Genomic DNA, 15,732 nt, shown 5'->3' on the forward strand with positions numbered 1-15,732 from the left:
AAACAGGAATAGAAGAGAACTTCCTCAACCTGATAAAGGGCATTTATAAAAAAACTCACAGTAACATCATGCTTAATGACCAGAAAGATTTCTCCTTAAAATCAGGAACAAGACAAGGATACTCATTCTTAACACTTCTATTCAACACAGTACTGGAGGTTCTAGCAAGGGCAACTAGGCAAGAAAAAGAGATAAATGACATGATATTGGAAAGAAGAAGGAAAACTATCTCTATTTGCAAATGACAAAATTTTATATAGAAAACACTAAGGAACACATAAACACACACACAAACACATAAACTTATGTGTTATGCTTCCCTGGTGGCGCAGTGGTTGAGAGTCCGCCTGCCGATGTAGGGGACGTGGGTTCGTGCCCTGGTCCAGGAGGATCCTACATGCCGTGGAGCGGCTGGGCCCGTGGGCCATGGCCGCTGGGCCTGCATATCTGGAGCCTGTGCTCTGCAACGGGAGAGGTCGTGGCAGTGGGAGGCCTGCGTACCACAAAAAAATGGCTAGGAAATGACTGTTAAGGGGCACAGGGTTTCTTTTTGGTATGACAAAAAGTTCTGGAATTAGTGGTGACGGTTGTATAACCTCCTCTGAATATACTAAAAACCACTAAATTGTATACTTTACAAGAATGAATTTTAAGGTATGTAAATTTTATTTTTAAAAAATCAATAGAGATTGACCAACATTGAGACATACCCTGGGAAAGTAAGAAAACTTCAATTTTAAAAACCCAACAACAATCCAGAATCCAATAGGGAAAAAATATTAGGGTTGCCTCTGGCACAGAAATATTAAATGTATGTGCCCAGAAAGGGGGAGCAAATCTGACTGAGTTTTGAATTAAAGATTATTATTCAAAAGTTTTATACCCAAAGAAGTTGTTATTCCTATACAAAGGTTACAGAATGATAATCTCAAATTTATAAGAACTGAAGAGATGCTCACTCCTGAACAACTGTAGAAAAATCTAGTTAAACAATAAAATTATTTAAATTAATAAACTCACAAACAGTTACACTGAAAAGACTCATGATACTGATCCTCTTTAAAAAACACATAAAATGGTGATTTTGCTTATAACATGGAAGTAAAATGGTATACTTCTTAAACATAAAGCTTATCGATACAATAGTAATACTACCATAATGAACTGAGACAACATTCACAAAATATAATGAATATTGTTATGTTGGGGGAAGTGTGTGTAGGTGGGGAGTGGGGAGAAGTAGGGCAAGTGCAACCAGTTTCTTAATTTTTCATATAATGGAGTCAATAGATACTATTTCATATCTGGGTGATACACTGAGACAGTGGCTTAAGCATATTTGTTAATTACATGGCTGCTAAGTTAGCAAAAAAACAACTCAAAGAAAATCATATAGCAATAAAAAAAAATGAAAACAGTAAGAAATCATTAAAAATGATACGAAAACCTGAAGAACCAAAACAATTTTGAAAAAGAACAACAAAGTTGGAGGATTCACACTTCCTGATTTCAAAACAGTAATACAATAACAGTGTGGTACTGGCATAAAGATAAATAGATCAATGGACTAGAATAGAGAGGCCAGAAATAAACCTTTGTGCCACATGGTCAAATGATCTCTGACCCTTGACAAGGGGCCAAAACCATTCAACAGGAAAAGAGCAGTCTCCTTAACAAATGGTGCTGGGAAAACTGGATATCCTTAAAAAGGATATCTTAAACTGGATATCTTAAAAAGAATGAAATTGCAAAAGAATGAAGTTGGAGCCTTATCTTACATCATGTACAAAAATTACCTCAAAATGGATTAAAGACCTAAAACCATAACATTCTTGGAAGAACACACAGGGGAAAAGCTTCATAGCATTGGACTTGGTAATGACTTCTTAGATATGACACCAAAAGCACAGGCAGCAAAAGTAAAACTCGACAACTGGGACTACATCAATATTAAAAATTTCTGGGCATCAAAGGACACAATCAACAAAGGTAAGAAGGGAACCCACTGACTGGGAGAAAATTTTATAAATCATATATCTGATAAGAGGTTAATACTCAGAATATGTAAAGAACTTCTACAACTCAATGACCAAAAAATAACATGATTCAAGAAGGAGCAAAGTACTTGAATAGACATTTCTCCAAAGATGATATACAAATGGCCAAGAAGTATATAAAAAGATGCTCAATATAATCATGAAAGAAATGCAAATCAAAAACATATCACTTCATACACATTAGGGTGCCACTATAAAGAAAACAGAGAATAACATGTGTTGACAAAGATGTGGAAAAAGTGGAACCATCGTGTGCTGTTGGTGGGACTGTAAAATGGGCAGCTGCTATGGAAAACAGTATGGTCGTTCCTCAAATAATTAAAAATAGAATTACCATATAATCCAGCCATTCCACTTCTGGATATGTACCCCCCAAAACTGAAAGCAGGATCTTGAATGGGTATTCGTACACTCATGTTCATAGCATCATTATTCACAATGGTCTAAACGTGGAAGCAACACAAGTATCTATTAACAGATGGATAATGAACAAACAAAATGTGGTATATACAGGGCTTCCCTGGTGGCGTAGTGGTTGAGAATCTGCCTGCCAATGCAGGGGACATGGGTTCGAGCCCTGGTCTGGGAAGATCCCACATACCGTGGAGCAACTAGGCCCATGAGCCACAACTACTGAACCTGCGCGTCTGGAGCTTGTGCTCCGCAACAAGAGAGGCTGCGACAGTGAGAGGCCTGCACACCATGATGAAGAGTGGCCCACGCTTGCCACAACTAGAGAAAGCCCACGCACAGAAACAAAGACCCAACACAGCCAAAAATAAATAAATAAAAAAATTTAAAAATGTGGTATATACATACAATGCAGTATCATTCAGTCTGAAAAAAAAGACAATCCTGTCAGATGGTACAACACTGATGATCCTTGAGGACATTATGCTAAATGAAATAAACTTGTTACTTAAAGACAAATACTGTATTCCACTTACATGAGGTACCTAGAGTAGTCAAATTCTTAGAATGGTGGTTGCTAGGGGCTTGAGCCTAAGGTGGAATGGGGAGTTGCTATTTGAGTCAGTGTAGAAATTCAGTTTTGCAAGATGAAAAGAGTTCTAGAGATGGGTGATGGTGATGTCTGCACAACAATATGAATGTCTTTAATACATTAAACTACCCCATGAACAAAAATAAATTCAAAATGGATTAAAGACTTAAATGTAAGAACTGAAACCACAACCAAAAAAAAAAAGACAAAACTTCTTGAAGAAAACATAGGCAGTAAGCTCTTTGACACTGATCTTAGTAATTTTTTTTTGGATATGTCTCCTCAGGCAAGGGAAACAAAACCAAAAATAAACAAATGGGACTACATCAAACTAACGAGCTTTTCCACACTGAAGGGAACTATCATCTACCGAATGGGAGAAGATATCTGCAAGCAATCTATCTGATAAGGGGTTAATACCCAGAATATACAAAGAACTCATACAACTCAACATCAAAAACCCAAACAACCTGACTTTAAAAAATGGGCAAAGGATCTGAATAGACATTTTTGCAAAGAAGACATACAGATGGCCAAGAGGCACATGAAAAGATGCTCAGTATCACTAATCATCAGGGAAATGAAAATCAAAACCACAATGATATATCACCTCACACCTGTCAGAATGGCTATTAGCAAAATACAACAAGTACTGGCAAGGATGAAGAGAAAAGGGACTGTTGGTGGGAATGTAAATTGGTGCAGCCACTATGGAAAACAGTTTGGAGGCTCCTCACAAAATTAAAAACAGAACTATCACATGATCCAACAATTAACATATGAGTATTTTTCTGAAGAAAACAAAAACACTAGTTCGAAAAGATATATAAACCCCTATGTTCACTGCAGCATTATTTACAATAGCCAAGATATGGAAGCAACCTAAATGCCCATGGATAAAGAAAATGTGGTGTATATATTTATGAAATGGAATACTGCTCAGCCATAAAAAGAATGAAATCTTGCCATTTGCAACAACATGGATGGACCTAGAGGGTATTATGCTAAGTGAAATCTAAAAAACAAAACAAACAAACATAACAAAACAGAAACAGAGTTATAGATAGAAAAAAAACAGGTGGTTGTCAGAGGGGAGGTGGCGAAGGGAGGAAAGAAATAGGTGAGGGAGATTAAGAAGTACAAACTTCCAGTTGTAAAATAAATGAGTCACGGGTGTTAAGTGTACAGTGTGGAGAATACAGTCAATAAGTATGTAATATCTTTGCATAGTGACATATAGTAACTAGACTTACCATGGTGTTTGAAATATATAGAAATATCAAATCACTATTTTGTGCACAGGAACTAACATAATGTTGTAGATGAATTATACTTCAGAAAAAAAATAACGAACTCATAGAAAGAGATCAGATTTGTGGTTAACAGAGACAGTGGGTGGCGGGAGGGAGTGGGAATTGGTTGAGGGCAGTCAAACTTCCAGTTATAAGGTAAACAACTGTTACGGATGTAATGTACAACATGATAAATAAAACTAACACTGCTGTATATTATATAAGAAAGTGATTAAGAGAGTAAATCCTGAGTTCTCATTACAAGGAAAATATTTTTTCTATTTCTTTAATTTTCTATCTGTATGAAATGACAGATGTTCACTAAACTTACTGTGATAATCATTTCATGATGCATGTAAGTCAAATCATTATGCTGTACTCAAACAAACAGTGCTGTATGTCAATTAAATCAATAAAACTGGAAGAAAAATAAATAAAATAGAATAAGAAAAAATGGTTAAGATGATAAATTTTGTTATGCATACATTATCACAATTAAAAATAATAAAGAAAAAGAAAGAAAACACAAGAATCAAATACTTAGGAATAAATTTAGACAAGAAGGTATAACACTTGTACATTGGCAACTACAAGACCTTACTGGAAGAAAATAAAGTCCTAAATAAATTGAAAAACATCCTGTGTTTATCAACTGGAAGACAATGTTGTTTAGATGGCAATAAACCCCAAAGCAAGCTACATATTAAATGCAATTAATATAAAATTCCCAACAACCTTTTCAGCAGAAATTTTAAAAAGCTGATCCTAAAATTCAAATGGAGACACAAGGGCCCTGATTGGCCAAAACAGTCTTTAAAAAGAATAAAGTTGGAAGGTTCATACTTCTCAATTTTAAAACTTACTACAAAGCTACAGTAACCAAATCAGTGCAGTAATGGCATACAGATCAGCATACAGATCAATGGAACAGAACTGAGAGCCTAGAAATAAACCCTCACATCTATGGTCAACTGATTTTTGACAAGGGTGCCAAGACCATTCAATGGAGAAAGAACAGTCTCAACAGCTGATTTTGGGACAATTCCATGTGGAAAGAATGTTTGACCCCTACCTCATACCATATAAATAAATTAACTCAATATACATCCAAGATGCAAATGAAAGAACTAAAAGTATAAAATTCTTGAAAGAAAATATATGGACAAATCTTCATGACTTTGGATTTGGCAATGGTTTCTTATATATGACACCAAAAGCACAAGCAACAAAAGAAAAAATAGGTACACTGGGGCTTCATTGAAAGTAAACTGCTGTGCTTCAATAAAGAGTAGTAAGTGAGTGAAAACACAACCCAGAGAGTGGAAGCAAATATCTGCAAATTACACGTCTGATAATATTCCACAATCCAGAATATATAAAGAACTCTTACAACTCAAAAACAAAAAGGCCAAACAACTTAAAAAGTGGGCAGGGACTTCCCTGGTGGCGCAGTGGTTAAGAATCCACCTGACAATGCAGGGTTCAAGCCCCGGTCCAGGAAGATCCCACATGCCACAGAGCAACTAAGCCCGGGTGCCACACTACTGAGCCCGCGCTCTAGAGCCCACGAGCCACAACTACTGAAGCCCGCACACCTGGGCCCATGCTCTGCAATGAGAGAAGCCACCGTAATGAGAAGCCCACACGCCACAATGAAGAGTAGCCACCGCTCGCCGCAACTAGAGAAAGCCTATGCACAGCAATGAAGACCAAATGCAGCCAAAAATTAATTAATTCATTAATTTCAAAAAAATGGCCAACAAGCACATAAAAAGATACTTAACATCATTAGTCATTATGCAAAGGGAAAGGCAAAACAAACCACAATCAAAATGACAATGAGTATGAGATACCACTTTGTAGCTACTGGGATGGCAAAAAAAAAAAAAAAAAGTAAATAAAGAGTGTTGGTGAATGTGGAGAAATTGGAACCCTTAGAAATTGTTGCTGGGAATGTAAAATGGTGTGGCCACTGTGAAAAACAGTTTGACGCTTCCTAAATAAGCTTAAAATAAAATTTCCAACTGACCCAGCATTTTCAACTCTTACGTGTATACCCAAAAGAACTGTATGTAGGTGTTCAAATAAAAACTTGTACACAAATGTTCATATCAGGTCTATTCACAATAGCCAAAAGGTAGAAACAACCTAAACGTCCATGAATGGATGAACAGATAAATAAAATGTGTCTAAACATATAATATTATTCAGCCATAAAAAGCAATGAAGTACTGACAGATGCTAGGACATGGATAAATTTCAGAAAGATTATTCTAGAGTCAAAGAAGCCTGACACAAAGGCCCCATATGATATGATTCCAGTTAAATGAAATAACCAGAATAGGCAAGTTCACAGGACAAAAAGTAGATTAGTGATTGACAGGGGCTGGTAGGAAGGGGGAATAGAGAGTAACTGCTTAATGGGTATGAGGTTTCCACTAGGGTGGTGAAAAAGCTCTGAAACTAGATAGTGGTGATAGTTGTAAAACACTGTGATTATACTCAGTGCCACTGAACTGCATACTTTAAAATGATAAAACTGTAAACTTTGTTATGTATATGTATTTTAGTACACACACCAAAAAACCCTCTATCTGCATCCTTTCCCCCTACCTCCTCTATGGAACAAAAAGCCTCATTCTGTGTCTTTCCCAATTTTTGGCTTACTTTAAAAAAAGAGTCTTATTGTACTATTTATATGTGTAATTACTGTCATTTAATACCTACCAAAAACTCAATTGAGAAATAATACATATGGTTAAATGTCTGAATGTTTTGTGCCTTCTTTCAGCTAAACCAGTGGTCTCCAAATTGTTTTGATCATGGGGTCCCACTGATAAAACATTTTAAGTACAAATTACTAAAGTAGATATTATTTATAAATTATATATTATTGCTGTACTCATACACTGTAAAACATACACAAAAATATAAACTTTAAAAGGTTCATACTCCAATAAACCATTTTGCAAGTATCCCTATTTGGAGAGCACCTGTCCAAATCAATTTTATCTTGGCTTAAAGTAATGGTCTGCATTTACTGACCCCTTGAAATCTGCCTTTATGGAATTCCCTAAACGAAGGCCATATTAGCCTTATATGATTGTCGTTACTGAGAATGTACTGTAAGGATGCCGTTGAGGATTTTGTTACACCACAATGCCTTCTTTATGAGGACAGATGAAATTTAAGAAGGCTTAGTACCAGAAATATCTGTAATGCTTTTGAAAATTTAGTTTGCTTTTATTATGAGTTATGTAATTGCTCACAAGATTCTAGCAACACTAATTGCTAGAAAACATAAAGCAAAATTTGTGGCTCATTTTTAGCAACCATATCCACAAGGTATCAACTTGCCTTCCTGTCACTCTTAATTCTTCATGTATTTATTTTTTAAATCATGTTGTAGCTCACCCCTCCCTGGCTTCAGTCTAATTTTTCCATCATTCCAATTCTTCATTTACTTAAAAAATAATCATATTACTTATATGTGTGTGTGTGTGTGTGTGTGTGTGTGCTTAAAAGCACCTCAAAATTTCTTAAAAGACAGGGAGGAATGAATAAACAAAAACCAACAGGCAAAAAAAAACAGGTAATATTGTTCAGAATGGAGGTCATTCTAAACTTGAAGATCCCCTGTACCAAAGGTATAGACTTTGCAGATTTTGAAGCATTTAGCAGCAAAGCCTTTCATCCAAAGGGTAATTCGTAAATGAGTGTTGATGAAAAGAATGACAACTCAAACAGCACTGTACTACACTTTCTCGCTCTTTTCCAGCTGGTAAGAAATGTTATAGTGAGGAAAGGGCAATTGGCTTTTTTTCACCTGTGTGCAAAGCTTAACTAAAAAGTCCATGGGGCTTCCCTGGTGGCGCAGTGGTTGAGAGTCCGCCTGCCAATGCAGGGGACACGGGTTTGAGCCCTGGTCCGGGAAGATCCCACATGCCGCAGAGCAACTGGGCCCGTGAGCCACACCTACTGAGCCTGCGCGTCTGGAGCCTGTGCTCCGCAACAAGACAGGCCGCGACAGTGAGAGGCCCGGGCACCGCGATGAAGAGTGGCCCCCGCTTGCCACAACTAGAGAAAGCCCTCGCACAGAAACGAAGACCCAACACAGCCATAAATAAATAAATAAATAGAGCAAAACTGTCAAAAAAAAAAAAAAAAAAAAAAGAAAATATTAAAAAGTCCATGAAAAATGTAGTCATATTGCCAGATGGAATTTGTAGCCATGTACCTGGACATGTTTCCTTCTGGTGTGCTCTGAAGTAATTTGGGGATAACCTGTATTCAGTGGTTTCTTGTTTTTCTTGCTCCGCTTCTCAAGGTATCTCCTCTGATGGTCGGTGATGCTGCTGTATAATTTAATTCGCCTGGGTGACAAACAAACTCTTTCATGGCCAAAAGCATGGATCAGTCGGGCAGTATCAATGGTGGAAACAGAGCTGCTCCTCTCATGCAGAGTCACTTCCTTATCTGTTTGGGTCAATATATCTGATTCCACAGAAGTGGTGGTGGAAAGGATGTTGGTGGCAGTATCTGTGACCAGCTCACTCTCCTCTGAGTGTCTAGAATCTGAAGAAGTGTTATTTATATAATGAAAACCTGGCTGTTTTCTCAGAATATATTTATCAAATTTAATCTGTTCAATTTTAATCTGATTGGACCTCCCAGCTTGATGAGTAGAAAGAACCTTGTTTTTTTTAAGATCGCCTGTATTTTTATGGCATTTCTCCAGGCTTTTATACCGTTTCTTTTTCTGAAGCTTGTTTTTCTGCTGTTGCTGTCTACCACTCCATTCCTTAACATCTTGTTCCCCCTTGTTATCATCCTGTGTACTTTCTGAGGACTGGAGAGAATGTGTGATGGGATGCTGAAGAAGTTTAGCCAAACGATCAAGTCGCTCCACCAAGGAAAGTTCCTTCTTGGCACTGAACTCAGGAGGTTTCTGTTGCCTCTGTCGCTCCTGATACCTGTTCCAGAGTTCATTTAAACTCACAGTGTGCTGAGTTGTTAACTCTGGGGTGGCCTTATGATCCCTTTTTAGGTCATTAACTTGTTTGTCATATTTTGGGAAATGTCTAGCCTGACTTTTAGTAGTATGCTTTACTTCTTTGTTTTCCAAGTTTACATTGATACTGAGGCTCTCTACTGTGGTATAATCTGACTTTGTCTTTGCCACATTTTGATAAGAGGAAGGAAGACAAGTGTGTTCTCTTTGTTTGTCTGGATGATGCTGAAAGGAATCTTTCCAAGAATGCCTCACGAAAACTCTTCTTCCTAAGGATTCATGGCAAAAATCTTGATCACTTCGTAGATGCACTGGATGATGAAAGTAAAACTTAGCTGACCTGAAGACAGAATGGGTGGTATTTTCAAATTCTGAATGACATCTGGACTCTGAAAAGGCGAAAAAAAAAATATTTTGAAGGACTTTCAAAATATTTGCATTCCCTTTAGAAATAGTATTCACATTTAATTCTTTAGATACAAAACAAAGACTGAAGGAAAGAATGGTCTATATAAAGATTCAGAAAATTCTTGATTCATGCCTTGTGCCTAGTGGCCAGATTGGCATGGTAATAGTTTAAGAGACTCAGGATCAAAAGACCCAGATTCTGGGCTGGATTCTGCCACAGACTGGCTGTATGACCTTGAGGAGGGCATTTTGGTTCCTGGGTGTAACAGCAGCTGCTATGTATTATTGCTTGCTATGTGTGCGGTATTATGATATATGCTCTATATCTGTTTTTTTCCCCTCTTATAAAACTGAGAGAGAGGTATTATTAATCTCATTTTCAGCTAAGAAACCTGAGACTTTATTTTTATCATCAGTAATTAAATGGATGGAATTTTAAAAACTCCAACTCTTTACATGTTTTAGAGCCTTGAAAAATTCTTTTTTGTGAACCGTCTTCACACCCTCTCAATTTTTTTTACTGTGGTAAAATACACCTAATATAAATTACCATCTTCCATCTTCACATTTTGACAGTCACTGTATATCAAAATAGGCATTTTAAGATGTAGAACATCTTAACAACTATAAACCGTAACTGTAAACATTAATTCAGTTTCCATACACATTTTTAGAGTTCTAAGTCATGGAAGAAACAGACATACACATGAAACAAAGTATCACTTGTAACTATGGGATCCATTCTACCTTCTCTATAGATTATTGGTAATCAGAATTTTCACTGGGATGAATACTCTGGGAATCCCTAAGACAATTTCTCCAAAATATAGTGGGATACATGGAATCTGCTTTTATATCTAAAGTATAAAAAGACTCTCAAACCTCCCAATGAACAAAAGTCCAGGACCAGGTGGCTTCACTGCTGAATTCTACCAAACATTTAAGGAAGAATTAATATGAAAGATTCTCAAACTCTTTCAATAAACAGAACAGGAGAGAACACTTCCAAACTTATTTTATAAGGCCCACATTACCCTGTTACCCAGACGTTACCTAGATACCCAGTGTAGATACACTACAAGAAAATTACAAGCCAATATCCTTGATGAACATAGATGCAAAAAAAAAAACCAAACTAAACATTAGCACGCCCAATTCAATAATATATTAAAAGGATTATACACTATGATCAAGTGGGATTTATTCCAGGGATGCAAGGACGGTTCAACATCTACAAATCAATCAATGTGGTACATGACACTAACCAAATAAAGGATAAAAATCATATAATCAATAGATGTAGAAAAAGCATTTGAGAAAACTCAAAATCCATTCATGATAAAAACTCTCAACAAAGTAGGTCTAGAGGAAACATAGCTCAATGACCATTTCTGACAAGACCATAGCTAACATACTCAATGGTGAAAAATGGGAAGCATTTCCTCTAAGATCAGGAACAAGACAAGGATATCCACTGGCATCACGTTTATTGAACACAGTATTGGAAGTCCTAGCCAGATCAATTAGGCAAGAAAAAGAAGCAAAAGGCACCAAATCAGAAGAGAAGCAAAATTGTCACTATGTGAAAATGGCATGATTTTATATATAGAAAACCCTAAAGACTCCACCAAAAAAAACTGTTACAACTAATACATTCAGTAAAGTTGCAGTATACAAAATTATTTAACAGACAAAAATCTGTTGCATTTCTATACATTAATAATAAACTACCAGAAAAAGAAATTAAAACAATCCTATTCATAATTGCATCAAAAGAATAAAATACCTAGGAATAAATTTAACCAAGGAGGTAAAAGACCTGTATACTGAAAACATTGATGAAAAAAGCTGAAAAAGACATGAAAAAATGGGAAAATATTCTGTGCTCACAGATTGGAAGAATTAATATTGTTAAAATGTTCATACTACTCAAAACAATCTATAGATTCAATGCAATCCCTATCAAAATTCCAGTGGCATTTTCCACAAAAATAAAACAATTCTAAAATTTGTCTGTAACCACAAAAGACTCCAAATAGCCAAAGCAATCTTAAAAAGTAGAAGAAAACTGTAGGCACCACACTCCCTGATTTCAAACTATATTACAAAGCTACAGTAATCAAAACGGTATAGTACTGGCATAAAAACAGACATGTAGATCAATGGAACAGAATAGAAAGACCAGAAATAAACTCACATATAAGGCCAATTACCTTATGACAAAGGAGCCAAGAATATACAATGGGGAAAGGATAGTCTCTTCAATAAATGGTACTAGGAAAACTGGATAGCCACATGCAAAAGAATGAAACGGAACCATTATCTTACACCATACACAAATATCAATTCTAAATGGATTGAAGATTTAAATGTAAGACCTTAAACCATAAAATTCCTAGAAGAAAACATAGGCAGTTAAGAGCTTTGACAGTGGCATTAGCAATAATTTTTTGAATTTGACACCAAAAGCAAAGACAACAAAAGCAAAAGTAAATAGCAGGAGCACATCCAACTGAAAGGCTTCTGCACAGCAAAAGAAACCATCAGACTACTGAATGGAAGAAGATATTTGCAAATGATATATCTGACAAGGGGTTAACATCCAAAATACACAAAGAATTCAACTCAAATAAAAACAAACAAACAACCCAATTAAAAAATGGGCACAGGATCTTAATAGACATTTTTGTAAAGAAGACATACGAATGGCTAACAAATACAGGAAAAGATGCTCAGCATCAATAATCATTGGGGAAATGCAAACCCAAACCACAATAAGATATCACGTCACACCTGTTAGAATGGCTATCATCAAAAAGACAAGAAATAACAAGCATTAGTGAAGATATGGAGCTAAAGGTTCCTTTTTCTGTGCACTGTTAGTGAAAATGTAATTGGTGTTGCCACTATGGAAACCAGTATGGAGGTTACCCAAAGAGTTAAAAATGGAACTACCATATCATCCAGCAATTCTGCTTCTGGGTCTATACACAAAACAATTGAAAGCTTGGTCTTGGAGAGATATTCGTATATCTGTGTTCACTGCAGCATTATTTAAAACAGCCAAGACATGGAAACAACCTAAGTGTCCACTGATGGATGAATAGATAAAGAAAATGTAGTATGGGGGGTGGGAGATTGGGACTGACATATATACACTATTGATACTATGTAGAAAATAGATAACTAATGAGAACCTACTGTATATAGCACAGGGAATTCTACTCAGTGCTCTCTGGTGACCTAAATGGGACGGAAATCCAAAAAAGAGGGGATATATGTATACGTATAGCTGATTCACTTTGCTGTACAGTAGAAACTAACACAACACTGTAAAGCAACTATACTCCAACAAAAATTAAAACAAAACAAACAAAAAGAAAATGTGGTATAGAGGAAAGTGGGCAAGATGGCAGAGTAAAAAGACCCTGAGCACACCTCCTCTCATAAGCACACCAAAATCACAACTATCCACAGAATAACCATTAAAAAAAAAACATACACACACAAAAAAAACTGGAACCCACCAGAAAAGATCTCCTACACCAAAAGACATAAAGAAGGAACCACAACAAAACCGGTAGTAAGGGCAGACTCATGATATAATCAAATCCCATAACCCCTATGTAGGTAACCTGAAAACTGGAGAGTAAATATATTACAGAGGTTCTCCCAGGCTGGGGGTCTGGCACTGTTGAGATGAGCCCACAGAGCATTTGGCTTTGAAGGCCAGAAGGCTTAATTGCAGGAGCCCCACAGGACTGGGGAAAATAGAGATATTGCTCTTAAAGGGTGCACATGAAATCTCGTATACCCTGGGACATAGGGCCAAAGAAGTAATTTGATAGGAGCCTGGGCCAGACCTACCTGCTGGTCTTGGAGAGTCTCCTGGAACGGCAGGGGTTGGGGGAGGGTGGCTGCAGCTCACCCTGGGGACATAGACACTGGTGGCAGACATATTGGGGAATACTGCTGGTGGATGACATATTGGCTCATTAGCTCCAAAACCTGGCCCCACCCAACAGCCTGCAGGCAACAGTGCTGGGACGTCTCAGGCCAAAGAACTAACTGGGTTAGGACACAGCTCCACCCATTAGCAGACAGGCTGCCTAAAGACTAAAAAGCTCACAGCTGCCTTTGGACTCACCTCTAGACATGGCCCAGCCCACCAGAGGGCCAAGACCCAGCACCACCCACCAGTAGACAGGCACAGGACTCTCCCACCAGGAAGCCAGGCAAAGCCTTTAGACCAGTCTCATTCACCAGGATGCAGGCACCAAAAGCAAGAAAACTATGATTCTGCAGTGCAGGCCAGAGCCTACCCTGGGACCAGCTGGGCCCTGGACTGGCCCACTAGCAGGCCAAAGAAACCTTCAGGACACTCCAGACCCTGTACCCAACTGTGTCAGGAACTGACACCACCCCCACAACAATCTGAAATGAGCTCTGGGATCCCAGGGCCCTGCAGCTGGACTCCAGGGGCCAGCTCTGCCTGCCAGTAGACCAGCACTAACCCCAGGATCTGGCTTCAACTACCAGTGGGTAGGCAACAACCCTAGGGTCTTCAGGACCCTGACTCCACCCACCAGTGAGCCAGCATTAGCCCCGGGGCCCCTAGGATTCTGCAACCAGCCACATTGTGACCAGGCCCTGCTAAACAGCAGCCAGCAGCATCCACACAAGGTAGGACCTGGCAACCAACCAGACTAGGGGCCTACCAGACTGCCCACATAGTTAGCCCACCACAACACAAGGCCCAAGTAGCCCTCTTAGGGTGAACCCCTAGAGCACACAGCTTGGGTAACAAGAGGGGAGTGTACTGATGGAGTGCACAGGATGCCTCCTACAGAGGGCCACTTCTCCAAGGTTGAGAGATGTGACTTACCTACTACATACATAAAAATACAAATAGCAAGTTATTGACAAAATGAGATGGCAGAGGAATATGTTTCAGATGAAGGAACAAGATAAAATCCCAGAAGAACTAAGTGAAGTGGAAATAGGCAATCTACCCAAGAAATAGTTCAGAGTAATGAGCATACAGATGATCAAAGAACTCAGGAGGAGAATGGATGCACAGAACGAGAAGCTATAAGCTTTAAGAAAAGAGAAAATATAAAGAACAACCAGAGATGAAGAATACAATAACTGAACTGAAAAATACAGTGGAAGGAATCAAAGTAGACTAAAGGATTCAGAAGAATGGATCAGTTAGCTGGAAGACAGAGTAGTGGAAATCACTGCCACTGAACAGAAAAAAGTTTAAAGAAAAAAATGAGGACAGTTTAAAAGATCTCTGAGACAACATCAAGAGCACTAATATTCGCATTACAGGGGTCCCAGAAGAAAAGAGAAAGAGCCTGGGAAAATATTTGAAAGAAAGAGCTCAGGAAAATATTTGAAGAGATAATAGCTGAAAACCACCCTAACCTGGGAAAGGAAATAGTCATCCAAGTCCAAGAAGCGCAGAAAATCCCATACAGGATAACCCAAAGAGGAACACACCAAGACACGCTGTAATCAAAATGTCAAAAATTAAAGATTCAAACTGATTCACTTTGTTATAAAGCAGAAACTAAAAAAAAAAAAAATTAAAGATACAGAGAAAACTAAAAGCAGCAAGGGGAAAGCAACAAATAACATACAACGGAACTCCCATAAGACTATCAGCTGACTTTTCAGCAGGCACTCTGCAGGTTGGAAGGGACTGGCATGATATATTTAAAGTGATGAAAGGGAAAAACCTACATCCAAGAATACTCTACTCGGGGCTTCCCTGGTGGCGCAGTGGTTGAGAGTCCGCCTGCTGATGCAGGGGACACAGGTTCGTGCCCCGGTCTGGGAAGATCCCACATACCGTGGAGCGGCTGGGCCCGTGAGCCATGGCCGTTGAGCCTGCGCATCCGGAGCCTGTGCTCCGCAACGGGAGAGGCCACAACAGTGAGAGGCCCATGTAACGCA

At 38.2% G+C, this 15,732-nt stretch overlaps 1 protein-coding gene across 1 annotated transcript in view; it reads right to left on the reverse strand.

Annotated features, from left to right (window-relative positions):
- Positions 1-15,732, reverse strand: part of ALMS1 (ALMS1 centrosome and basal body associated protein) — a gene marked incomplete at both ends in the record, with an annotated part of 241,255 nt that overhangs the window by 27,976 nt on the left and 197,547 nt on the right. Inside the window, one exon of the mRNA XM_079720378.1 lies at positions 8,590-9,752. Coding sequence (XP_079576504.1) covers positions 8,590-9,752 — 1,163 coding nt within the window. The remainder of the gene's footprint in view (positions 1-8,589; positions 9,753-15,732) is intronic.

Source organism: Hyperoodon ampullatus (genome assembly GCF_949752795.1).
Source record: "Hyperoodon ampullatus genome assembly, chromosome: 15".
NCBI classification, from domain to species: domain Eukaryota; kingdom Metazoa; phylum Chordata; class Mammalia; order Artiodactyla; family Ziphiidae; genus Hyperoodon; species Hyperoodon ampullatus.